The sequence below is a fragment of the Gavia stellata genome, chromosome Z (assembly GCF_030936135.1).
Source record: "Gavia stellata isolate bGavSte3 chromosome Z, bGavSte3.hap2, whole genome shotgun sequence".
Classification (NCBI taxonomy): Eukaryota; Metazoa; Chordata; class Aves; order Gaviiformes; family Gaviidae; genus Gavia; species Gavia stellata.
This window is the reverse complement of record NC_082637.1, coordinates 38,323,293-38,349,188: the sequence shown is the minus strand read 5'-3', so window position 1 is coordinate 38,349,188 and position 25,896 is coordinate 38,323,293. Positions and strand designations below refer to the sequence as shown.

The 25,896-nt window shown below is 43.8% G+C and overlaps 1 protein-coding gene across 1 annotated transcript in view; it reads right to left on the bottom strand.

Annotated features, from left to right (window-relative positions):
- Positions 1 to 25,896, bottom strand: part of ADAMTSL1 (ADAMTS like 1) — a 213,624-nt gene that overhangs the window by 7,797 nt on the left and 179,931 nt on the right. The window contains exons 24-26 of the mRNA XM_059833532.1: positions 8,115 to 8,315; positions 6,880 to 7,060; positions 1,040 to 1,247 (exon numbers count right to left, since the gene is read on the bottom strand). Of these exons, the coding sequence (XP_059689515.1) occupies positions 1,040 to 1,247; positions 6,880 to 7,060; positions 8,115 to 8,315 (590 nt within the window). The remainder of the gene's footprint in view (positions 1 to 1,039; positions 1,248 to 6,879; positions 7,061 to 8,114; positions 8,316 to 25,896) is intronic.

Here is a 25,896-nt window from a genome sequence, read left to right as displayed (position 1 = left end):
TTTTTGCCTTTGAAAATGTTTATTTCACCAAAAGTGATGTTAAAGTAGTATTGGTATCTGGCTTTAACCTCTAGAAAAATTGGCTCCTGTGGTTTTAGCTCTGTCTCTTATTCACCCTGTAATGCTATACCCCTCTGTGAATCACCACTCTGGAGATCTTTGGGCTAGAATCTGTGAGTTTCTACCCCTAAGTCTGGACTGTAGTGGAATCTTCAACCTTCACATATGGCTCAGTCAAGCTAGAGTGGAGAGAAAAAGGAGGAAAGCACATAGTAATTACTGGTCCCAGGTTATAATCGACTACATATTGACAAGTGTCTTTTCAGGAAATCTCACAGCTCACAGAGAGACAAAGACAAAACTCTTCTGTGGCTTCCCACAATAAAGCGATTTAACTCTAAATACATGGAATATTTGGTATGTATGAAGTGAAGCTTTTTAACAACTGATCATTGTATGAAGCTGCAAGGAGAGAATTTGAAGATCTGCAAAACAGCATAAAGTAGTCTGAAAATGCTTTTAGCCCTCCGTTCTGCTTTTTGTCATAAAGCAAAGCAAGAAAGCTCCCACTTTTTGGCGTTCTCAGGCAACATCAGCAACTTTATAAAACTGGGTTATTGTACAACCTCCCTCCCCCAAACCTATCACAATCATCAGTCCTGACTCCTGCCAGCCAAAACTGAAACACACTCACTGGGTGGCTCAGGGAACTGAGACTTGGAGAAAACTATTTCCCAGATGTGTCATCTGTCACTATAAAGAGGAGCTGCAGACCTTTCCACTGGGGACGATACAGGGGTCTGCAGTAAAAGTCCTGTTCACAAGCAGCATTTCTAGGGACCACAGGAAGCTACAGAAATCCAAACATGCAGTGCATTAAATATGGAGTTGAAAGAGCTGAGCAAATTAGTTGCCTCCTCAAAAGCCTGCAGACCATAACCTAAATATACCAGGGTGCAAAATCACTCCTCTCATTTTCTGTCACTTCTTTCTAGCCCACACGATGAGGTTGTTCTTGGGCTGCTGGCTTGTTCCTCACCTGGCCCCAGGAGGAGGCCACCCACTCAACACAGGGCTGCCTGTTACAGTTCTGTGTGTCCACAGGGCGCTTGGACACCTGGGCACAAGCCTCATTCGACATTGAGACAGAACTGCCTTTCGCTGTCAGGCGCTGACATGTCACTCGCCGCATCTGGATGCCTCCACTGCAGCTCCGTGTGCAAGGAGACCACGATGTTACCATCCATCTGTGAGAGAAATGTGAACAGGTCAGGGAGCAGATATGTGCCACCACCTGCAGGGTCACTGGTGTCAACAGGTGTTTATGTATTGGCCCCAAGAAAGGTAACAACGGCTTGGTTCATTTAGGGTGCGATCCTGGAAGTTGCTGAGTGCCTCAGCCTCCCATAGTAGTCACTGAAAACTGCTCAGAGGAAGAAAGCTGAGAAAAGAGCACATTTTTCATTAAATTATCTTTCTTAAGGCTTTTTGGGCCCAGAATTATTTTTCTAGCCCTGAAGACTGTTTTTAAAGGCTTAGTAAATATTTCTAGCCCAGGCACAGGGGTTGGACATGGCTAGTCTTACACCACTGTGCCATGGAGGCCTCAGTCACAGGCTACAGTCACAACACCAGGAATGACTAGCCCATTTATACCCCTTAGTAGAGAAAACAATCTCTGCAAAGTTGCTGGAGTAGCTTACAGGTCACTTTGAACCTGCTGCTGACAGAATAGCCAAAAGCTTGCTGTGTCCTGCGGGTGTCTGCCTGCTCTGCTATGCCCCTGGCAGCTGGGATAATCGAGAAAAGCCTGAAGGTTGCTCAAGGATGGGGCTGGTGCATAGTCAGCCCAAGGACAAAGGACACCTTTCTTCTTTCCTCTTGAGCTCAGACCATGCATGTGACAGCTGAGGCTGAGGCTCTGAACCCCTGTGTGCTGGGGTTTAAAAAATCCAGTCTAACTAGTAAAAAGCCCGTAGCAACAGAAAATAATTGTCCAGGTCGAAACTCTTACCAAAATGGACAACACATTTTGTCTCTTTAGTGATCATTAAGTGAAATACTTGTACGGTTGGCTTTGGGAGGTAGGTAGGAACAGGAAGGATGGGACTGATTACTAGTTTTCTGAAGAGTTTTATGGTCAAGTCAGCAGTTTGCTTCATTAAGTTTCAGGCTACTCTGCAGGGTTTGTGTATTATTGGGAGGAAAATATCCCTCACCAGCAGTGTTTGATTATGTTACAAAATAGGCAATGGGTGTTCTCCAGTGCCATGGAGAGCCATCCACTGCTATTCCTCAGTCTTCTTCAGGTGATTAACTCCTGTGGTCACAGAAACAAGTATATAAACAAACACATTCCCAACATGGAAAACAAAAACACTGCTACTTTTTTTCATGCAGTTTGGTGAGGTTGAACCTGAAGTTTTCGTACTCCTTGTAAAGCTCTGCTCTACATTTCAATCAACTTTAATTTCAAAGCTTACATCTCAGCAGTTTCTCAGGAACTGAGGGAGGATTGTGGGTTGTGTTATGGTTCAGGGAGGGTATAAAAAGACATAAACCATTCCCATGGAATTTACTGCCATCACCAAGGAAAACTGCTGCTAATGAGCGTGTTTCATATTTTCTTAAATCTCTTTTGGTTTCCTTCTCATGACTGAGCTGTCAACTCAGAAAACATTTGCCTGCAAAGAGGGGTAGGAATATATTTTAAAAGGTAATTAAACAGAACCTTGTCATATACCCAAGACACAGGAAGAGTGAAAAATCTGGCCGCTTACTTCTCATCAGGTTGCTTAGCAGCTCTCCTTGCCTCAGCTTAAACTCTCTTTTTTAATACAATTCCCAAATCACTGCTGAATGAGAGAAGTTGTACTAAATTTCTCTTGAGACCCTGACTACTTTTAAGTCCTTGTATACAGAAACACATCATGTCCACAGTGGAAATAGGGGAGAGGAGGGAGTCAAAACCCAGAAAAATATGGAAAAGCACATTTACACATCTCAGCTAAGGAGACACTGAATTGCAGAAGTAGGACATTTTTGACATGGAGGGAGTATACCACTACACTGACTCTCTGCATAGGCATGCAGGATGTATTCTTCTTTGCACCAAAGGTTATCAAAGAAGGAAAGTGTTTTGTGTGGGGGGCAAGACCGATAGCCCAGCTCAAGTGCATCTACTCCAATGCACGCAGCATGGGTGGCAAACAGGAGGAGCTGGAAGCCATCGTGCGGCGGGGCAGCTATGACGTGGTCGCCATCACAGAAACATGGTGGGACGACTCGCATGGCTGGAGTGCTGCGATGGAGGGCTATAAGCTCTTCAGGAGGGACAGGCAAGGAAGGAGAGGCGGTGGGGTAGCTCTGTACGTCAAGGAGTGCTTTGATTGTATAGAGCTGGATGATTGTCACGACGGGGTTGAATGCTTATGGGCAAGGATGAGGGGATAGGCCAACAAGCCGGATATCCTGCTGGGGGTCTGTTATAGACCACCCGACCAGGGCGTAGAAGCTGATGAAGCGTTCTTCAAGCGACTGGCAGAAGTCTCACAGTCGCAAGCCCTTGCTCTTGTGGGGGACTTCAACTTACCAGATGTCTGCTGGAAGTACAACACAGCTAAGAGGAAACAGTCCCGGAGGTTCCTGGAGTGTGTGGAAGATAACTTCCTGACGCAGCTGGTAAGCGAGCCTACAAGGGAAGGTGCCCTGCTTGACCTGCTGTTTACGAACAGAGAGTGTCTGGTGGGAGAAGTGAAGGTCGGAGGCCATCTCGGGTTTAGCGACCATGAAATGATAGAGTTTTCAATTTTTAGCCAAGTAAGGAGGCGGGTGAGCAATACCGCTACCATGGACTTCCGGAGGGCAGACTTTGGCCTGTTCAGGACACTAGTTGGGAGGGTCCCTTGGGAGATGGTCCTGAAGGGCAAAGGGGCCCAGGAAGGCTGGACCTTCTTCAAGAAGGAAATCTTGAAGGCGCAGGAGCAGGCAGTGCCCATGTGCCGTAAGAAGAGCCGGCGGGGAAGACGGCCGGCCTGGCTGAACAAGGAGCTTATGCTGAGGCTCGGGGAAAAAAAGAGAACTTACCACCTCTGGAAAAAGGGGCAGGCAAGTGAAGAAGAATACAAGGACCTCGTTAGGTCATGCAGGGAGGGAATTAGGAAGGCGAAAGCGCAGCTAGAGCTCAACCTGGCCACGGTCGTGAGGGACAACAAAAAAAGCTTCTATAAATACATTAACAACAAAAAGAGAGCCGAGGAGGATCTCCATCCTCTACTGGATGCGTCGGGGAACATTGTCACGAAGGATGAGGAAAAGGCTGAGGTACTTAATGCCTTCTTTGCCTCAGTCTTTAACAGCCACACCAGGTATCCTCAGGGTATCCGTCTCCCTGAGCTGGATGACAGGGATGGAGAGCAAAATAGGCTCCCCATGATCCAGGAGGAAGCAGTTAACGACCTGCTATGCCACCTGGACACTCATAAGTCTATGGGGCCTGATGGCATCCACCCAAGGGTGCTGAGGGAGCTGGTGGAGGAGCTTGCCAAGCCACTCTCCATCATTTATCAACAGTCCTGGTTAACGGGGGAGGTCCCGGATGACTGGAGGCTTGCCAACGTGACGCCCATCTACAAGAAGGGTCGGAAGGAGGATCCGGGGAACTACAGGCCTGTCAGCCTGACCTCGGTGCCGGGGAAGGTTATGGAGAGGCTTATCTTGAGGGCGCTCACGGGACACGTGCAGGACAACCAAGGGATCAGGCCAAGCCAGCATGGGTTCATGAAAGGCAGGTCCTGCTTGACCAACCTGATCTCCTTCTATGATCAGGTGACCCGCCTAGTGGATGAGGGGAAGGCTGTTGATGTTGTCTACCTGGACTTCAGCAAAGCCTTTGACACTGTTCCCCACAGTATTCTCCTGGAGAAGCTGGCGGCCCGTGGTTTAGACAGGTACACTCTTCGCTGGGTAAAAAACTGGCTGGATGGCCGAGCCCAGAGAGTTGTGGTGAATGGGGTGAAATCCAGCTGGCGGCCGGTCACAAGTGGAGTCCCCCAGGGCTCAGTTTTGGGACCGGTCTTGTTTAATGTCTTCATTGATGATCTGGATGAGGGGATAGAGTGCACCCTCAGCAAGTTTGCAGACGACACCAAGTTGGGAGGGATTGTTGATCTGCTCGAGGGTAGGAAGGCTCTGCAGAGGGATCTGGACAGGCTGGATCGATGGGCTGAGGCCAACCGGATGAAGTTCAATAAGGCCAAGTGCCGGGTTCTACACTTTGGCCACAACAACCCCAGGCAATGCTACAGGCTTGGGGATGAGTGGCTGGAAAGCTCCCCCGCAGAAAAGGACCTGGGGGTGTTGATTGACAGCCGGCTGAATATGAGCCAGCAGTGTGCCCAGGTGGCCAAGAAGGCCAACGGCATCCTGGCTTGTATCAGAAATGGTGTGGCCAGCAGGAGCAGGGAGGTGATCATGCCTCTGTACTCGGCTCTGGTGAGGCCGCACCTCGAATACTGTGTTCAGTTTTAGGCCCCTCACTACAAGAAAGACATTGAGGTGCTGGAGCGTGTCCAGAGAAGGGCAACGAAGCTGGTGAGGAGTCTGGAACACAAGTCTTATGAGGAGCCGCTGAGGGAGCTGGGGTTGTTTAGCCTGGAGAAGAGGAGGCTGAGGGGAGACCTCATCGCTCTCTACAACTACCTGAAGGGGTTTGCAGAGAGGTGGGTGTTGGTCTCTTCTCCCAAGTGACTAGTGACAGGACCAGAAGAAATGGCCTCAAGTTGCGCCAGGGGAGGTTCAGGCTAGATATTAGGAAAAAGTTCTTTACTGAAAGAGTAGTGAAACATTGGAATAGGCTGCCCATGGAGGTGGTAGAGTCACCCTCCCTGGAGGTATTCATGGAGCGTGTGGATGTGGCATTGTGGGATGTAGCTTGATGGGCATGGTGCTGTGTGGTGTTGGGTGGGTTGGTTTTTGGTGTGTTGTGGCTTGTTGTTGTTGTGTGGTGGTTGGCTTTTTTTTTTTTTTTTTTTTTTTTTCCCCCAGGTTGGACTTGATGATCTTACAGGTCTTTTCCAACTGTAGTGATTCTGTGATTCTGTGAAGCAGCAGAGGAAGACCTAAGTGCAGTCAGAAGTCTTTCAAGCTGTCCTGACTCCATTGTGTTTAACAGTAACTGAAAAACAGGGGTTTACAGGGGCAGAGAGTTACAACCCCAAGGACACCATAAGCTAGCAATCTCCAAAAGGAGGCAGAACTCAGTATGATCCCCCTTCATACCCACTAGGGGATATGCCCATTTTACAAAAGCCATTTCCACTCTGCTAAGGGAATTCCTTGCAGTTGCAGCTACAGTCCTGCCTGTATTGATGTTCAGGCAACACAGGAACTCAGAATAAAACCCCCAAACAGCTGCTAAACCTAGCTTCTTGTCTGTTATATTGTTGGGATAAACTGGTATGAAGCCATGTTGAACACAGAAAAGTTATGACCATACAGTTCTTGGGTGACGAAACTCCCATATGTATAGAGCTCCGAACAGGTATGATATTTACATCCAACACAGGGTGAGGCTGGAATCACCCAAGACAACTCAAGCAGTGAACTTCGCTAATACAGAGTAGGCAATAACCTCTCTATTATTTTCTAACCTAATTACTGAAGAGTAAACTCTCTTTCTACCATGTTCTGTCAATGTTTTCCACAAATCTTGCTACAAATTCCTAGCTGTCTAGGTTAAGCACTCATAAATTCCCTTTTAGCCATGACTTTTCTCCAGACAGGCACAAGAGAGGCTGCAATGGCATGATGTCCAGTGCAAAGAACTCTTCAAGAACATCTTAAAAGCATGTATGACATTTTAACACCAGACAGACGAACCGTGAAGGACAGTCTCTCCTGTTGCATGCGATGGGCTGCAGAGCTGGCTTGGGCTTCTCTTTGCAGTGGGATATGTTGACTTCAGCCCCATCCAGTAAGCATCTCAGCTGGGGCAGCTGCACCCCTTTGTGGCCGCAGGAAGCTGAACAAGCCATCAGTTTGTCCACTGACCACCGGTATTCTGCCAAAAAGTGTGGGAGAGACACGATAACACTGAGAAACTGCCAGCAGGAGACTCTTAAAAACCAGAGTCAGAGATGTTCTCCATGATGAAGTATTTGGACTTGGTGTCTCATGTGAAGGAGAGCTACCTATGCCTACAAGGCACCAGGCAATGAACAAAGAAAGAACAGGATTCCAGCTGATGTAAGCCACTGACTGTCTTTGGTGCAACAAACCCAATTTTTCAGTGCTTAGAAGGATCAGGCATGGAAAGTGAATGATGTGGTACAGCAGTTAAGTGAAGCCAGATGCTAGTGATGCAGTACATTGCACCTATTTTTTTAAAGGAGTGTGATTTAGTGAAGGTGTCTTTAACTGCAGTTACCAGGAGTATCTGTGATTCTATGATCTTACAACAGCGTGTTTCTCACCACGTAGATCATACAGATCATCCATCCTGAAGATGAATGAGGGAGTTGCAACGCACTTAAAATTTTATGGCAAAATTTAAGGAAAACTTAAATTCTTCTCCACTCTGTCCCTAACAATTGGAGCAATGAAAGTTGCATAGTAGGTTCTAACCCACCTGCAATGCTCTGTTCTGTGGCTTTATCATGTTCGGCTTATTTCTACGGCACATGTAACAGTTGCAGCATTTTTACAAGTGAAAGGTTTTCAAGCAAGAAGAGACTGTAAAACACTGACTTTAGCAGATTAACAGAGGGCCTTCTAATTTTAGGGGTTCAAACTGTGACACCTCTGTCTTGAATGTCTGGACAAGAAAATTGTCCAGACTCAACAAGCATAAGTATAGCTTGAATCTGTAAGATGTTTTATGCTCAGCAGTCCAGAAGTATCAGGCATCCTTTTGGTAAAGTAAAACCTAAGACACTGCAAGGTACCTGGTAGTCCTACAAATCTATATCCATGGCAGTAAAACATCAAAACTTCTATTTTCTGCTGTGCATGACAGTCCTGGCTTCACACAGGAGAAATCCAGGATGAGAAAGGCAGTGCAGGGAAGTCTGTGGTAAGAGCTTCACAGGGCAGTAGGACTGAAACTGGAAAGTTACCTTGTATAGCCAGGGATGTTTTTTGTGTGAGCGAGCCAGCCTCATTCTGAGCAAGGCAGCTGAATTCACCATCAGGAGCATCACTGACGTTGAGTATCTGAAGAATCCGGCCCGCTGCTAGGAGGTGATGCTGTAGACTGAGAGGCTCGCCAGAGTAAAGCCAGGTGATGTTGGGGGTTGGATGACCATCCACAGCACAACCTAAAAAACAGGGAAATGAAAGAAACCTGCTGGGTACTGAACTTGCTGCAAAATTACATGCTTTGAAGTGTTCAAAATTAGGGGAAAAAGTCAATTCCCTCCCATTTTCTCCTCATTTTATCATAATGAGAAATAGGAATACTGTGATAATGAATACCCTCTCATCAGCTGAAAAAAAATTTATCCAAAAGAAAGTTAATCAGCCATATGAAAATCTCAGATCAGTTTGGAAATATTTATATCAAGCCTTCTAAGGTTCCTATTATCTTGGATCATCCTCATTTTAGTATTGAGGAAAGTGGGATAGGGAGGTTACACACCTAGCATAAGCTCAAGGAGCTCGCTTGAACAAGCAACACAAACAGAGCTTGGTCTCTAAACCTCCTATTTAAACCAGAGGACCACCTTCCTCTCTTGTTTTTTATATTAAAAACCAGAAGATCTTATACACAAAAGTTTACATAAAATTTTTGTCACACAAAAAACTGATGAAAAAACAAAGTGCTAAAACTGATCCTTTGGAGTTTTTTTGTCACAGCAATGGGCAATTCTCCAAGAAACAAGCAACCAAAACCAGCAACTGAAAAAACCCTGCTGTTCATAAGCATTGTACAGGTATGCTTATGGATCATCAGCACAGCTGATGAGGTTTAGGTTCACAGTGAGTTCTTTGCCTGTTGAGATGAGGAAGAGTATCTGTAAGATATTATTTCCTGTGGTCCTCATTAGCAGCTGCACACTTTGCCAGTTTCATGATGAATTGCAGAAGATTTGTGAGACTTGCATACCCTGGGAAAGATAGCTAAGTTGCCTTACATGTTTCCTGGGCAAAAAGAAAGAACTAGGCAATTTCCGTGGTGCAATCCATTGGCACCAACTGCAGGGGTGGGGAGACAGAAAAGCCGTGTGCAAGGAATGGCATATATTACTTGGATTGCTTGTGGCTTAGGCTAGTCCTGCACTTTCATGCATCTCACTGATACATGAAAGGTCTGGCTAAGTTTCTGCGAATGTTAATACTGCAGCTTTACACTGTTTTGTTTATATTAGTATGTATGTGCAATGAATGACTTTTTACTGTATACAAAATCCCTTCTGAAAGAAGTAAGTGTACTATATAAACAAAAATAACATATATATATGAACATTCACACTAGCACTGTTCAAAAGGAATGGGATAAAAAAAGGAAGAGTACAAATTTAAATACTAAAAGTTGGAAAACTGTTCTAAGATTAAGGAATAATTCCATCATCTGATATTTCTTCATTGTCATCTTTATGTCATTTGATTATTATTTATTATTCACTGAGACAAGTAAAGATGTGAATATGTTGCCTTTGTAGCTGCACTACACAATGAACAGACACTGAAATGTGACATTTTTGGTACTGTTCTTCCTTTCATTCTTGTCTGTCCACCTCAACTAACATATACCGAACAAGTACTGTTCCTATGAGAGAGGTAAGATGACGCATAGTTGCTGCAATCAAGATTTCATTTAAATACACATTTTTTCCTTAAGAATTTATCTATACCTTACTGAGGTGCCTATCACTACAAGAATAAAAATACCATTTTCATTAATCTACCCAGGAAGGCTGAACAGTTTCAATTCCAACCATTGTCAAGACCAAATTCTTGAGACTTGAGGAGCCCATTACTTTGTTTAGGAAACCTTGCTGACCTTCTTTTGACTTTGGTCACACCCCTAAACAAACACCAGGGACTGGGCTACTGTAGTCTTTACTTGTCTTCCTTTTGCCACTAATTGTACCTCCAATTACACTATTCCTATGGAAGAAGTTGCTGCCTTGCCCATGAGAATTGAAGCTTTCTTGTTGATACAAAGCAGAAGAACTCATACAAGACGGAAAAAGCCAATGGTGACCTGTAGCACGTCCCAGCCATTTTCATGCTGAGATGTAGATCCAGGTTCTGGGGAGGCCCCATCTGCTGCTTGGGAGGGTAAATAATGGGCCTTTCACTGGTGCAGCGGCTACACGGGTCTTTGCTGTGTCCCCTGTTGCTGGCAAGCCCTGCCTGCATCCACAGTGGGGAAGGGTGTGGGATGGATAAAGCTGCCCATTAGGGCTGGTTCACTCTGTATGAAATAGGTATCACAGAGAGCAAGGGCTCCCTGGCGGTAGGAGCATACAGTAGGCTCTGCAGTTGCAATGACAATATTTCACTGGCAAAGAACTCGTCAATGCATCTAAATATTAAAAAAGAAGGAAAAAAGGGAAGAAAAAGGCAGAATGAGAGAGTACACACTGCTCACAGTGATCTCCCCTCTCCCCTTTTTCCTCTTTTATTTATAAGGGTAAAGAGTCTTTGCTATTTGTTTTAATTTCTTTGGCAAGGTCTAATGCAGTTTTACCCTTGGCAGTTCTCTCCCCAGCACCCACTTCCTGACCACAAAGACACAGCTTTCTTTGCTGCCCAGTCCTTTTTCCTTTTTCTGTAAGCTCTCTATTTTTTCCTGCTATGCTTCATTTTATGTTATTCCTTTTATCCTCAGTACTGACGTGTTTTTTCCTACTCTTGTGCCGAAAAACAACTCATCCAATTTCCAAGATACTAATTCTGAAGTAAATGAGTGACATGAAAGATTTCAGCCTCACAGGTTTAAGGTTTAAGGTTGCCTAAGTTAAATCCAATGGAAAACAAAGGAATATAAAGGAAATGGACAAACAACAGTAAGTGGCTGTATGACTTTTGCCTACAGTATTCTAATTTTTTATAGTTTGCTTGTCTTTTAAGACAATTGCAGGGATTTCCACAGGTCACACAGAATCAGTACGGTTGGAAAAGACCTGTAAGATCATCAAGTCCAACCTGGAGGAAAAAAAAAAAAAAAAAACCCACAAAAAAAAACCCACCAAAAAAAAAACAAAAACAAAAAACCACAAAACCCACGCCACACAACAACAACAAGAAGCCACAACCCACCCAACACCACACAGCACCATGTCCATCAAGCTACATCCCACAATGCCACATCCACACGCTCCATGAATACCTCCAGGGAGGGTGACTTTACCACCTCCATGGGCAGCCTATTCCAATGTTTCACTACTCTCTCAGTAAAGAACTTTTTCCTAATATCCAGCCTGAACCTCCCCTGGTGCAACTTGAGGCCATTTCCTCTAGTCCTGTCACTAGTCACTTGGGAGAAGAGACCAGCACCCACCTCTCTGCAACCCCCTTTCAGGTAGTTGTAGAGAGCGATGAGGTCTCCCCTCAGCCTCCTCTTCTCCACACTGAACAACCACAGCTCCCTCAGCCGCTCCTCATAAGACTTGTGTTCAAGACCCCTCACCAGCTTCGTCGCCCTTCTCTGGACACGCTCCAGCACCTCTATGTCCTTCTTGTAGTGAGGGGCCCAAAACTGAACACAGGATTCGAGGTGCGGCCTCACCAGAGCCGAGTACAGAGGCATGATCACCTCCCTGCTCCTGCTGGCCACACCATTTCTGATACAGGCCAGGATGCTGTTGGCCTTCTTGGCCACCTGGGCACACTGCTGGCTCATATTCAGCCGGCTGTCAATCAACACCCCCAGGTCCTTTTCTGCGGGGGAACTTTCCAGCCACTCTTCCCCCAGCCTGTAGCGTTGCCTGGGGTTGTTGTGGCCAAAGTGTAGAACCCGGCACTTGGCCTTATTGAACTTCATCCGGTTGGCCTCAGCCCATCGATCCAGCCTGTCCAGATCCCTCTGCAGAGCCTTCCTACCCTCCAGCAGATCAACACTCCCTCCCAACTTGGTGTCGTCTGCAAACTTGCTGAGGGTGCACTCTATCCCCTCATCCAGATCATCAATGAAGACATTAAACAAGACCGGTCCCAAAACTGAGCCCTGGGGGACTCTGCTTGTGACCGGCCCCCAGCTGGATTTCACCCCATTCACCACAACTCTCTGGGCTCAGCCATCCAGCCAGTTTTTTACCCAGCGAAGAGTGTACCTGTCTAAACCACGGGCCGCCAGCTTCTCCAGGAGAATACTGTGGGGAACAGTGTCAAAGGCTTTGCTGAAGTCCAGGTAGACAACATCAACAGCCTTCCCCTCATCCATTAGGCGGGTCACCTGATCATAGAAGGAGATCAGGTTGGTCAAGCAGGACCTGCCTTTCACGAACCCATGCTGGCTTGGCCTGATCCATTGAGTATCCTGCACATGTCCCGTGAGTGCCCTCAAGATGAGCCTCTCCATAACCTTCCCCGGCACCGAGGTCAGGCTGACAGGCCTGTAGTTCCCCGGATCCTCCTTCCGACCCTTCTTGTAGATGGGCGTCATGTTGGCAAGCCTCCAGTCATCCGGGACCTCCCCTGTTGACCAGGACTGTTGATAAATGATGGAGAGCAGCTTGGCAAGCTCCTCCGCCAGCTCCCTCAGCACCCTTGGGTGGATGCCATCAGGCCCCATAGACTTATGAGTGTCCAGGTGGCATAGCAGGTCGTTAACTGCTTCCTCCTGGATCATGGGGAGCCTATTTTGCTCTCCATCCCTGTCATCCAGCTCAGGGGGACGGATACCCTGAGGATACCTGGTGTGGCTGTTAAAGACTGAGGCAAAGAAGGCATTAAGTACCTCAGCCTTTTCCTCATCCTTCGTGACAATGTTTCCCGACGCATCCAGTAGAGGATGGAGATCCTCCTTGGCCCTCTTTTTGTTGTTAATGTATTTATAGAAGCTTTTTTTGTTGTCCCTCACGACCGTGGCCAGGTTGAGCTCTAGCTGCGCTTTCGCCTTCCTAATTCCCTCCCTGCATGACCTAACGAGGTCCTTGTATTCTTCTTCACTTGCCTGCCCCTTTTTCCAGAGGTGGTAAGTTCTCTTTTTTTCCCCGAGCCTCAGCATAAGCTCCTTGTTCAGCCAGGCCGGCCGTCTTCCCTGCCGGCTCTTCTTACGGCACATGGGCACTGCCTGCTCCTGCGGTCAGCATATAGCTATGACAGGTCAGCATATAGCTATGACAACTGGCAAAGACGTGCTATGAGCTTCGTTTTACTGTTTGCATTTGCAAACAGTCTGCACAGGATAAATGAACAAAGCAGAAAGGTCAGTTTGATGTTAAGCACAGAGAAACTGAAACTGACTTCAGTATGCAAATAGTCCAGTTCATGCCCGTTTTTCTTTTAAAAAGTTGTTGTCATGCAAAACAATATAGTCTTCCTAGTCCTGACTATTTTACTTGCCTTATATATTTTTCTTCTGCCAAAACGTATACGAGCTAAAGGAACAGCCAGTAATCAATAATATGGGGCGAAAACCCCAACTGCTATTCCCTAGATGCATTCTACCTGTGAGTAATTATTACTTGTTTTAACATTTAACAATAAAACTTTACTAACACCTATGAGACTCATATGTAATGGATACTCCTAATTTGAGTATGCAGAAGTGCATTCACAGGTGACTTTTCCTAAACGTTTTCCACATGTATGGATCATAAGCTGTGGGATAATGTTTTATGCATATTAAGTGAGAACCAGAGTACAGTAAAAAAACATGTTGCATTAATATCCCCTTCTCATCTCCCAGGAATAATTTTAATACCATTTAATGCAGATTACCAACACCTATTCTCTATTTCCTCCCACCTCTGTGGACATTGAATGCTTTATACTTCCAGAGCTCAACACCTGTCCCTATAACACCCGAGAAGAAAAAACTGGCTTTGTTTCCAGACCGCACAGCTATTGCCGAGCTTTAGTGCATCAGAACCCTTGGGAAGGCCTGGAGGGAACATTTTTTTGGGACTGTTTCTGAGCAGTGAAATCTCTGGCATGAGAAGGCCCTTCTCCTTCAGTCCTTCTTAAGCAGAGAAAGAAAATAGTGACTTCAGCCTCCCTTTCAAAGTCTACTGTGACTCTGAATTCATTCAAAGCCAGAATGAGTCACAGATGTGCAAAAGCTGGAGATGATGCAACAAAAATCTAATACAAATTACATCTTTTAGTAAGGAAAATGTTAATATTTCAAGGATAATAAGGGGGTATTTGGAAAAGAAAGACCAATGTTTCACAACAATACTAGTAATTTCTTGAGAGGAAAGAATAAATGCACAGTGCAGGCCAAATTCAGCTCCCCATTATACCCCTGCAACACTTTCTGTATGACTGTAACTGCAGAAAGACTCTGGGCAACTGTGCTAATGCTGAGAGAACAAAATACGAAACATGCATCACTCTCACTTGCAGACTTGAATGACAGAAAAAAACAAGTGCAAAGGCTGTTGATTTTAGGATTCCTTCTTTTAGCAGCCTGATACCTTAAAACAGCAGAACTGTACGGAAAGCAATGGCAAAAACATCAAATGTTGCACGTACTAAATACAGTTTGTATTACAAATAAAAAAAATAGAGCATTGCCTTTAAAAAAGGTATCTAGTCTTAAAATATAGATTATTTGCATGGATTGATATTTGTCTAACAAATAGCTCCTTAATTTACTATTGACCTGCTGATTGATCCCAGGCAATATTTCCAATATTTATTGAAGATGGAATCTGAGTGAAGACTTCAGGTCATGATGAGGCAGTTTCTTTGAAATTTCTTCAAACAAAGTAATCCTACAGTCTAAGCTCAACAAACTATGTATCTTTCCAACTGCAGCCCTGAAGCTGCTGTACCATGGGGGGTAAGCTCACCTTTTCCATTCTCCCGGCAGCTAAGCAAGGCACATGGAGGTGCATGCCATCTTACCTGAGGCCAAGCCATGTGCCAGCAGTGGAGCTGGAAATCAAACTCTTGCCTTCTTAGTCTGAGGCCAACACTTTCATCTTTGGAAATTATTTCCTATTTAAGAAAGCTAGCATAGCCTGGTTATAAACACACACTGTGGATGCAGTGTGGATCCATTGGTATTAGCGTTCAACTACATGCTTGTACCTTAAAGTTCAGTTTTGCACCCTTGCTATTCATCAGTGATCACTCTTTGCAAAATAGGCAAATGTTTGTGCTACATTAGTTCAAAATACTTTGAATCAAGAAAAAAAAGGCTGAATTTGGAAAAAAGTAAGCATCTCAATTGGTTAGGGACTGCATGTTTCAGGACATCACAAAGTACTATAAATGTAGCACAGAAAGTTCACAGAAAACTTTAGCTAGACTTACAAACGAGAAGGCCTATGCCCCTGTCTTTGCAAGTCACAGACATGTACCTATCCAAACATAAAATTGGGAGATGAAACATGATTGCCAACTACTGTCTGAAATGCCTGACAGAGGAGGAAAGAAGGGTTTTGGCAGCAGAATTATTAATTATATTATAATTGAAATAAAGCAAGCTAAACCAAAAAATTATCTGTTATTCAGTATGTTTTTTACTGAACTCTGACAGAAAAGTGTGGTAGACCACAATACACTGTATTAAAGTGATAAATATAATGCAGCTACATGATTTGAAACCTGACAGTATTTGCATTCTAATCTCCGCATTCAAAGAGTTGAAGTATACTTTCAAAATAGTAACAAGATTAAGGATGAAATGAAGAACAAAATGCTTGGAACAAAATGTAGAGAAGCCACAGATAATCGGAATAGATACAAGCTTGGTGCTGAACTACTATGTTGTAGTGCACACTGTATTACTGTGTTCACACTATGTAGGTGAGATCATACTGGCACAGAGAAATTTCCCATCATACCTGATTTTCTCCTTAGGTGACTGAAATGAGAAATACATGTTAAACCTGAAACAGAGTTAAATTTAATTCCATCCTGTTTCTAACATAAGAAAGAAAATTTGACAGGATGTATTCAATTTTTAAAAATGCTATCAAACGAAATGAAGGTAGGTAAGATCATGTCCGAAAGTCATGTTTGTAAAACCCGTGTTGCTGAAGTGACAAAACTAAGAGACAAAGGTTTATGGTTTGTCTTATGGGGAAAGATTTTTCTATATCTGTTAAATATTTGTTAAAATTACAAAGTGTAAATTTAAACAGATACTTAACTCAGGGTGTTATGCAAATTACTTCTCAGAGCTTTCATACACAGGATGAAATAAAACCTATACAAGGTAATCTGATCCTGAAAATCCCCAAAGAAAGAATTAATGTTAATGTAAGTATAACCTTTATTTTTAATAGTTTAAAGGTGGTCAAATGAACATTAATTTCTGCTAGACAATGAAAGCTACGTGTTTTGGAATTCTTGAAATAGACCAATTCAGCTGATGACAGTAGCATTTCAAAACAAGAAGGTATTTTAAATAACTATTTATGGCTCTAAAAGAGCAGTTGAGACGTACTATACTAAACATATGACATGGTTTTAAAATAGTTCTCAAAACGCCTAAACTGGTTACCCAATGCCACACATGTTGTTGTTATTAGATATCATTTACATAGCATGGTAAATTTACACAGTATTCAACAAAAATTGAGTTAGGCCCATTCCCTGCCCCACAGAGGTTGTAAAAAATGTTCCCAAATATACACCCACATGGTGGGCCCATTAAAAAAGTAAGGGAATTTTCAAGCTCTGGTATTAATACTGCTTTTTAAAAATTACTGTGACAAAGGGAATCCTACACACCGAGAACCTTGTATTAATAAGGATTGGGCTGAAAACAATCACCAATGGCAAATCATGAAACCAAAGCCTACGAGAATGGATACAGCATGCTGAAATGGCGTCCTGAGCTAACTCCAGTGGGTTTATTCAGTGCATGACAAAGATAGAAAAGGAGTATAAGCTTCAGTATAAACTTCTCCACCATTGCTACAGCTCCGGGTTAACTGTAGAAGTACATTTATGGGGGAAAAATAACACTCAAAAGAGGTGCATGGAGCAAGCACTGAACAACAGTACAGCACAAGGAGTTCAACAAAAGAGAGAGCAAGAGCTAGCACGTAACACGATTACCAGCCCAAGTTGCAAAGGTCAGTGCTGCTGTAGAAGCCTTTCTGTATGTCTTAAGCTGATATAAACTTGCTGCACCCTGAGACATCAGCAGCTCAGGAAACTTCCGGTGGTGCAAGGAATATAACAAACGCAGAGCAGAGGAAGTGAAGGGCAGAAAGGTGCAGGAAAGCCAGTGCGGCTTGCTCCAGAGAGGCTGTAACTTCTGTCCATTAACAAAGTTATTTAGCTGTTTGGGAGAGGTTTTGAGAACCAGCACGGAGGAAGAGGGTGCTTTAAACCTTAGAATGGATAAGTCCTTTAGTCAATACATCAGAAATCCCACAGTCTTTGAAAACTCCCTTAACATTTACTCTAGAGCAAAGCTTAAGTTGTGCGAGAGGTTAAAAGATCTTTTATGTGAAGGACCTGGCAGAATGACAGGTCTCCAGACTGGGGTACCTGTGGCAAGTGTGATGCCTGTAGTTTTTCACCAGAACTTGCCTCAGTGGCACTCTGGATCATTTAGATCTATGTTAGAACAGAATCTAGGCCAGCGATCCAGGAAAAGCTTAGAGGTACAAGTTCAAGGGCTGCAGCTCTTACCGCAAAACCGAAATTAAACACATGTTGCCCCAGGAGCCAGTGATATTATTTTATATGGCAGCATTTTGGACCACTGCTGTAGATCAGTGGTTCTCAGATTAGCTCATTCATGGCACCAAACAGCAGGCAGGAAAAAAACACAAGGCAGCAGATTGCCTTGAGGACCTTGCTCTTTTGACTCTGCTTTCAGAACTTGGCAGCGGCAGGACTAGTGTCTTATTGCCTGAAAAACAAACACTATATCAGTGTGGTCAAAATGTTCAACCAAGCAGAGGTATCATCATGTACCGTTTACACTGAAATGTACACAGTATGCATATGCAAACGACAAGTCACACATTTCAATGAAATGCTATGGTGTAGTTTGATGTAGAAGAAAGATACTGTGATACTGTATGAACTTTATATAGTATTTAGAATGCAATCAATGTGATACAGTCTCATTGGGGAATTAATTGCAATGATAATGGCATGCTCTTGATATTAATTTTAATTCTCATGTTTATAGAAATGTTACTTACATGGGAATTCTCGTAAGTAGTGTGACAAGGCAGAATTTTCACCAAGGATAAAATGGAAGAGGGTGGAAAACATAATTAACAGGACAGATTATCCCATGAAAGCACCTGGTGCTTCGTCCTCATCACAGTGCAAGTATTATTAGTGCAAAATAAAGTTACTGAAAAAATATGCTTTAGAATTAGAACTACTTTTCAAACATGATGTCCAATTTATTACAGAGAGTGAGGAGGAAAAAAATTATGTTGTGCAAAATAATTTCTGAGATAGTCATGATTTTATCTGACTCCTACTGCACAACTTCTGCAGCTGTCTTTTTCCTTAGGGGAGCACTGACACTGGCTTAATCACAATTACTCATGAGTTTTCTCTTTGCTGACTCTGTGCAGATTGTAAATTACTTGGTATTCTGTACTTCTGCTTCCAATTTTAATGAAGCAGTAATTCCCAAAACCTGGGAAAATTTAGAACAGGCTCATGGTAGAGAGGGGAAGGGCAAAGGCAGTAAAGGAAAACTTCTCATGTTTCACTCTTGTGCTTGAGTGTATCACCAAACATTGCAAGAGATTTGTACCAGTGAGATCAGTTGCAGTCATCTGGATCATTTATTACTTTTCATACTGATTTTGAACAACTATCAGTCCTATGTTTACCGATATTATAGCTCAAAAGCAAGATACATAGCAAGCAATTGCAGCACTAACTTCTCTGGCTCTGCCAAAAGTGTTTGGTCCTGATCATGGCATCAGTCTATCAATATGATCTGTTTTTTCTCCTAAAGTAGCCAGCTGCACAGCATTTGACTCACTACAATGCACCCCAGAACATTCAAAAAGTTCTAGGTTAATTTTTCTGGTCAGTGCCACATCCAGATAACCCTTAAATCTACAGGTAGGCAAATACTAACCACAGTCTTGAAGTAGTCCCCCTCTGGAAAAAAAAAAAAAAAAAAGATCTCTAATGGCTCTAATGCAGTTGGCCCTTTCAGAATAAGTAATTTATTTGTACTCAAAAGGCTGGCCATTGCAAGCAAGGTGGCTGCCTTAGTCATATTTTTTCATTCTGCTTTCTGGGGCTTCTTCTGGGCATCTAAGTGACTCTACTAGAAAATGAGGGGGATATACCGCTGCCAGTGAAAGAAAAATGAGAGGGAAATACCGGTTTTGGCAAGGGGAATCCTTTTCATCTTTTAAGTGAAAGGTTTTTGTTATTACTTTGTTTTAAAGACAACTTGATTGCTGCATAGCGTAGGTGTTTGCAGAACAGGAATTTGTAGTCCAGCTCTTCATCTTCTGAAGCAGCAGTGAAATTGGCAGCTAAGCTGCTCTGTGTGGTCATTGTGGGTAATGCATAAAAACAGAAAGAAATCTGCTTTCTAGGACTGTGTTTGCAGTGCTGACAGTTAGTAAAATCATGTTCTGGTATGTGAGGTGAGTAAATTTGATATGGAAGTCATCAGGGAGAACACAATAAATATGGAGCAGCTACCTTGGACTTCTGGAGGGCTGACTTTGGCCTTTTTAGGAGCCTGGTGGACAGAGTCCCTTGGGAGGCAGTCCTGAAGGGGAGAGGAGTCCAGGAAGGCTGGACACTCTTCAAGAAGGAAGTCTTAAAGGTGCAGGAGCAGGCCATCGCCATGTGCCGGAAGACGAGCCGGCGGGGAAGAAGACCCGCCTGGCTGAACAGAGAGTTTTGGCTGGAACTTGGGGAAAAAAAGAGTTTATGACCTTTGGAAGAAGGGGCAGGCAACTCAGGAGGACAAGGGTGTTGTGAGGTTTTGCAGGGAGAAAATTAGAAGGGCCAAAGCCTAACTAGAACTTAACCTGGTGACTGCTGTAAAAGATAGTAAAAAATGTTTCTATAAATACATTAGCAACAAAAGGAGGGCTAAGGAGAATCTTTATCCTTTACTGGATGCCGGGAGAAACACAGTGACAAAGGATGAGGAAAAGGCTGAAGTACTTACTGCCGTCTTTGCCTCAGTCTTTAACAGTAAGACCAGTACCCAGGTACCCAGCCCCCTGAGCTGGAAGACAGGAGCAGAATGAAGCCCCCACAATCTGAGGGGAAATGGTTAGCGACCTGCTACACCACGTAGACACACACAAGTCTATGGGACTGGATGGAATCCACGCAAGGGTACTGAGGGAGCTGGCAGAAGTGCTCACCAAGACACTTTCCATCATCTACCAGCAGTCCAGGCTAACCGGGGAGGTCCCAGATGACTGGAGGTTAGCAAATATGATGCCCAGCTTCAAGAAGGGGCAGAAGGAGGATCCGGGGAACTACAGGCCTGTCAGCCTGTCCTCAGTGCCAGAGAAGATTATGGAGCAGATCATCCTGAGTGCCATCACGCGGCATGTAAAGGACAACCAGGTGATCAGGCCCAGTCAGCATGGGTTTATGAAAGGCAGGTCCTGCCTGACTAACACAATCTGCTTCTGTGACAAAGTGACCCGCTTAGTGGACAAGGGAAAGGCTGTGGATATAGTCTACCTAGACTTTAGTAAAGCCTTTGACACCATTTCCCACAGCATTCTCCTGGAGAAACTGGCTGCTCATGGCTTGGATGGGCACACTCTCTGCTGGGTAAAAAACTGGCTGGATGGCTGGGCCTAAAGGTTTGTGGTGAATGGAGTTAAATCCAATTGGTGGCCGGTCACAAGCGGAGTCCCCCAGGGCTCAGTTTTGGGGCCAGTCTTGTTTAATATCTTTGTTAATGATCTGGATGAGGGGATCGAGTGCTCCCTCAGTAAGTTTGCAGACGACACCAAGTTGGGCGGGAGTGTTGATCTGCTCGAGGGTCGGAAGGCTTTGCAGAGGGATCTGGCCAGGCTGGATCGATGGGCCCAGGTCAATTGGATGAGGTTCAACAAGGCCAAGTGCCAAGTCCTGCACTTGGGTCTCAACAACCCCATGCAACGCTACAGGCTTGGGGACGAGTGGCTGGAAAGCTGCCCTGCAGAAAAGGACCTGGGGGTGTTGGTTGACAGCCGGCTGAATATGAGCCAGCAGTGTGCCCAGGTGGCCAAGAAGGCCAATGGCATCCTGGCCTGTGTCAGAAATAGTGTGGCCAGCAGGAGCAGGGAGGTGATCGTGCCTCTGTACTCGGCACTGGTGAGGCTGCAGCGCGAATACTGTGTTCAGTTTTGGGCCCCTCACTACAAAAAAGACATTGAGGTGCTGGAGCATGTCCAAGCTTTATGAGGAGCAGTTGAGAGAACTGGGGTTGTTCAGTCTGCAGAAGAGGAGGCTGAGGGGAGACCTTATCGCTCTACAACCTGAAAGGAGGTTGTAGAGTGCTGGGTACTGATCTCTTCTTCCAAGTGAAAAGTGACAGGACAAGAGGAAATGGCCACAAGTTCCGTCAGGGGAGGTTTAGACTGGATATTAGGGAAAGTTTCTTCACTGCAAGGGTTTTCAGACATTGGAACAGGCTGCCCAGGGAAGTGGTTGAGTCACCATCCCTGGAGGTATTTAAAAGATGTGTGGATGAGGTGCTTAGGGACATGGTTTAGTGGTGGACTTGGCAATGTTAGGTTTATAGTTGGACTTGATGATCTTAAAGGTCTTTTCCAACCTAAATGTTTCTATGAGTCTATTTCCTTTTTTTACAATTTCTATACTTTTCTGGTCATAAAAAAGAACACTTGATCATCTAACTTTATGGTTATTTTCAGTATCTCCTACTAACAGCAACTTTTTTTGCTAAATACACAAAATTGGATAGATGTCCTAAGCTGGGAATGACATCAGTTTCCTAGTGAACAAACAGGAGAATACGTAGTCTGAGAGCTAAGAGGAAATGGCAACCAGACTCCAAATAATTGCCTAGGCTTTTCCCCATAGGTTCACTCGTATCTTCAGATTCCCTAGAATAACCATTATGCTCCAGAATTTGCATTGCGTTCATTTCATCCAAAGAATAAAAATAGAAAAAAGGCCAAGAATTTACATAATGATGGCATCTCCTGTTTTGATAAAAAAAATTCCTGTTTTTTTTTGCCAAAATATGGACATTTCATCAGGATACAGTGAGCCTTAAAAATATACATTGCAGCTACAGACAACACATATACTAGCTACCATTATCTCAATATTTTCTTGGAAGTTTTCTGTTTTAAAAGACATTACTAAAGTCTTGCACTGTACAAAGCAAGAGCTAGATTTTCTGTCCATTTCAGATCCTAGCTGTCTTAACTGTTTATGCTCTCATTTCTCTTTAAATTCATGAGCCTGTGCTGCATTCCAAAATAAAGATGCATCCTTTCCCTTGGCTGCCTCATAAATGCAGTCCAAAATCTTTATTTAATTATATACAATGTGCAATGTGGCAATCCCCCCTCCTTCAATATGCATATCCTCAAGTGCACATTATGTTTTCAGAAATCATCACACATGATGAAGATTTCTGAAAAAACATGTGGTATATGAACCTGAAGCTTTGGGGAAAAATTTGTCAAATTTGTTCACAGACATTTTCTGTGCAACTCAAAGAGCTCATCTGCAACAAAATACTTAAAGCAACAGATGCCAAGAAACACTATGCTGTTACAAGCAGTCAAAGTACATTGTCCTTCAACCTTTTTTCCTTCAATGTGGCATTTTATAGGTATTCCTACATTTCTGTATTCCTAGAAGTATTCATTTCTGACCTATCTTCCAATGTTCCTGCAAAAATCCTCACTTCATGTATATAAGTCAAAGTCATAAAGCTTCAGCTTTCACTATGCCATGTAACTGCAATAAATAAATTTTTTTTCTGTGCTAAGATAAGGAGACATTTTTATATCGTATTTTGTATCTTCTGACAAGTCTGCTGAGGTTTCCAATCAGGTCATAATAAATTTGAGAAATTGTAGTGAATCCTCACCAGGATTTGTAAGATCTTCAGACTTTCTCACTGAAATGTCTTCAAATACAGGAACCAATAAGCTTGAACCCGAATGAAAAAAAGTATTCTTCATAGACCCAAAGCCCTTTCTGCAGGAGTGTTAGAAGTCAGGAACACTGGGTCCTACAACTTCAGTTTTGCCAAAATTAACATTTACAAAGCTCGGTACCCATGTAAATGTGTCCAGGGAGCTGTGTAAAAAAAATTCAGTATTATTGGTAGCATAGATAAGGAAACTCTACTGAAAATACATGAACATAGGATGTTCCTTTAATTCAGAAAGATAATTCCACAAAGTAATCAGGGTTTTTAAAAGTCAAATGGTCATGAATATTGTTAAAGACCAAAAGTTCTTATCAGGTGATAAATAAAGGAATTTATTTCTGAGGAAAAGGGCAGAATTTCTTATAATACTTTCATTACCAACATTCAGGAAAACTGTATTCAAAATTTTAAAAAGTCTCAAAGAGAGAAACTTTAATAACATTAAGATCTAACGTGAAAACTTTCCAAAGAAATATAAACTGATGTCACTTCAGAAATTTACTATGTGTTCTATGGTTTGTGAGATATAAAATCTTCTTGTGTGCCTGCTATGAACCAAGGACATCAGAAAGTGCGTGACAGTCTGTTGCTCATCACTGATTGTCAGTTGCGCTACTGTAAAACCCAGAAATATGCCCAAGCTCATCGGTGCTCTAAGTTCTGCTTTAAGGGAAGTCCTGCCCTTCAGTTGTGTGATCTGCAGATAACGCAGAAGTGCCTACTACACAACCTGCCAACGAGTGTGACGGCTGGGGATGACTGCAGTAGTCTACACTATTTCCAACAGTTGGGTAGAAGTAGGATAAGCATCAGTCTGTGTAAGCCACTATCTACATCATGCTCTCTAACTGGATGATGAGTTGTGCCTAGAAAGCTAACTGAAGTCTCAACCTTTTAGAAATAAAAGTAAGAAGTACCTAAGACAAAAATGTTCTTGTATGCTCATGCAAAAAGGTATTTTACATTAGATCTTAATGGGAGGGTTGCTGGCTCCATTTGGCAGGGCATGGGTCTTTAACAGATCTTTACCTTTACTTCTGCAGTGAAGGCACACAAATGACTGCTGAATGACCGTTAACAATGAGAAGGAAGACCTCCAAATTTGTGTTATGGCCCTGACCTTTCCCTTCTGCAGCCTCCCTGAAATTTATGTAGAAGAAACCCATAGGAGCTGATTCCAGAGAGCAGGTTCATAATTTCAAACGGTTGAAATGATGGTGGAAGCATTGCACAATTCCACACTGTAAAAGAAAGTGCATAGCATGTATGATAATCTGGAGGCTCCAGTACTCTCCTTTCAACTCAGCTTGTTAATTGTTGTTATATTTTATACAGTTGTTAATTTCCAAACAAGTTCTCATTTGCAACTTTAATCTTCTGTGCTAATATTTTCTCATTTTTTTTCAAGGCACAAAACCAGTGTTTAATGATTTGATTCTCATTTTAAATAAACTGTGGTCACAGTAGTCACAGAATCACAGAATCATTAAGGTTGGAAAGACCTGCAAGATCATTAAGTCCAACCATCAACCCAACACCATCATGCCCACTAAATCATGTCCCACAATGCCACATCTACAAGTTTTTTGAACACCTCCAGTGATGATGACTCAACCGCCTCCCTGGGCAGCCTGTTCCCATGCTTGACCACTCTCTCAGTAAAGAAATTTTTCCTAATATCCAGCCTAAACCTCCCCTGGAGCAACTTGAGGCCATTTCCTCTTGTCCTATCACTTGTCACTTGGGAGAAAAGACCAGCACCCACCACTCTACAACCTCCTTTCAGGTAGTTGTAGAGAGCGATAAGGTCTCCCCTCAGCCTCCTCTTCTCCACACTGAACAACCCCAGTTCCCTCAGCCGCTCCTCATCAGACTTGTGCTCCAGACCCCTCACCAGCTTCGTCGCCCTTCTCTGGACACGCTCCAGCACCTCAATGTCCTTCTTGTAGTGAGGGGCCCAAAACTGAACACAGTATTCGAGCTGCGGCCTCACCAGCGCCTAGTACAGGGGCACAATCACCTCCCTACTCCTGCTGGCCACACTATTTCTGATACAAGCCAGGATGCTGTTGGCCTTCTTGGCCACCTGGGCACACTGCTGGCTCATCTTCAGCCGGCTGTCAACCAGCACCCCCAGGTCCTTTTCTGCAGGGAGGCTTTCCAGCCACTCGTCCCCAAGCCTGTAGCGTTGCATGGGGTTGTTGAGACCCAAGTGCAGGACTTGGCACTTGGCCTTATTGAACTTCATCCGGTTGGCCTCAGCCCATCGATCCAGCCTGGCCAGATCCCTCTGCAAAGCCTTCCGACCCTCGAGCAGATCAACACTCCCGCCCAACTTGGTGTCGTCTGCAAACCTGCTGAGGGTGCACTCGATCCCCTCATCCAGATCATTAACAAAGATATTAAACAAGACTGGCCCCAAAACTGAGCCCTGGGGGACTCTGCTTGTGACCGGCAGTCACATGAGAAACTTAGTCCGTGATAAACTTAGGCACTGCACTGGAATACTCTGGGAAGACTAAATTTGGGAGTAAATATAGAATCTTTGATTGTAATACGTACTAATATTAGTATACAGAGTAAACTAGATGTAGATTAAAAGAAATACCTGAGACTTGAGTCCTTTTTTTAATTTCAGTAATGGGATGAATCCAGATTCTTTGGTACAA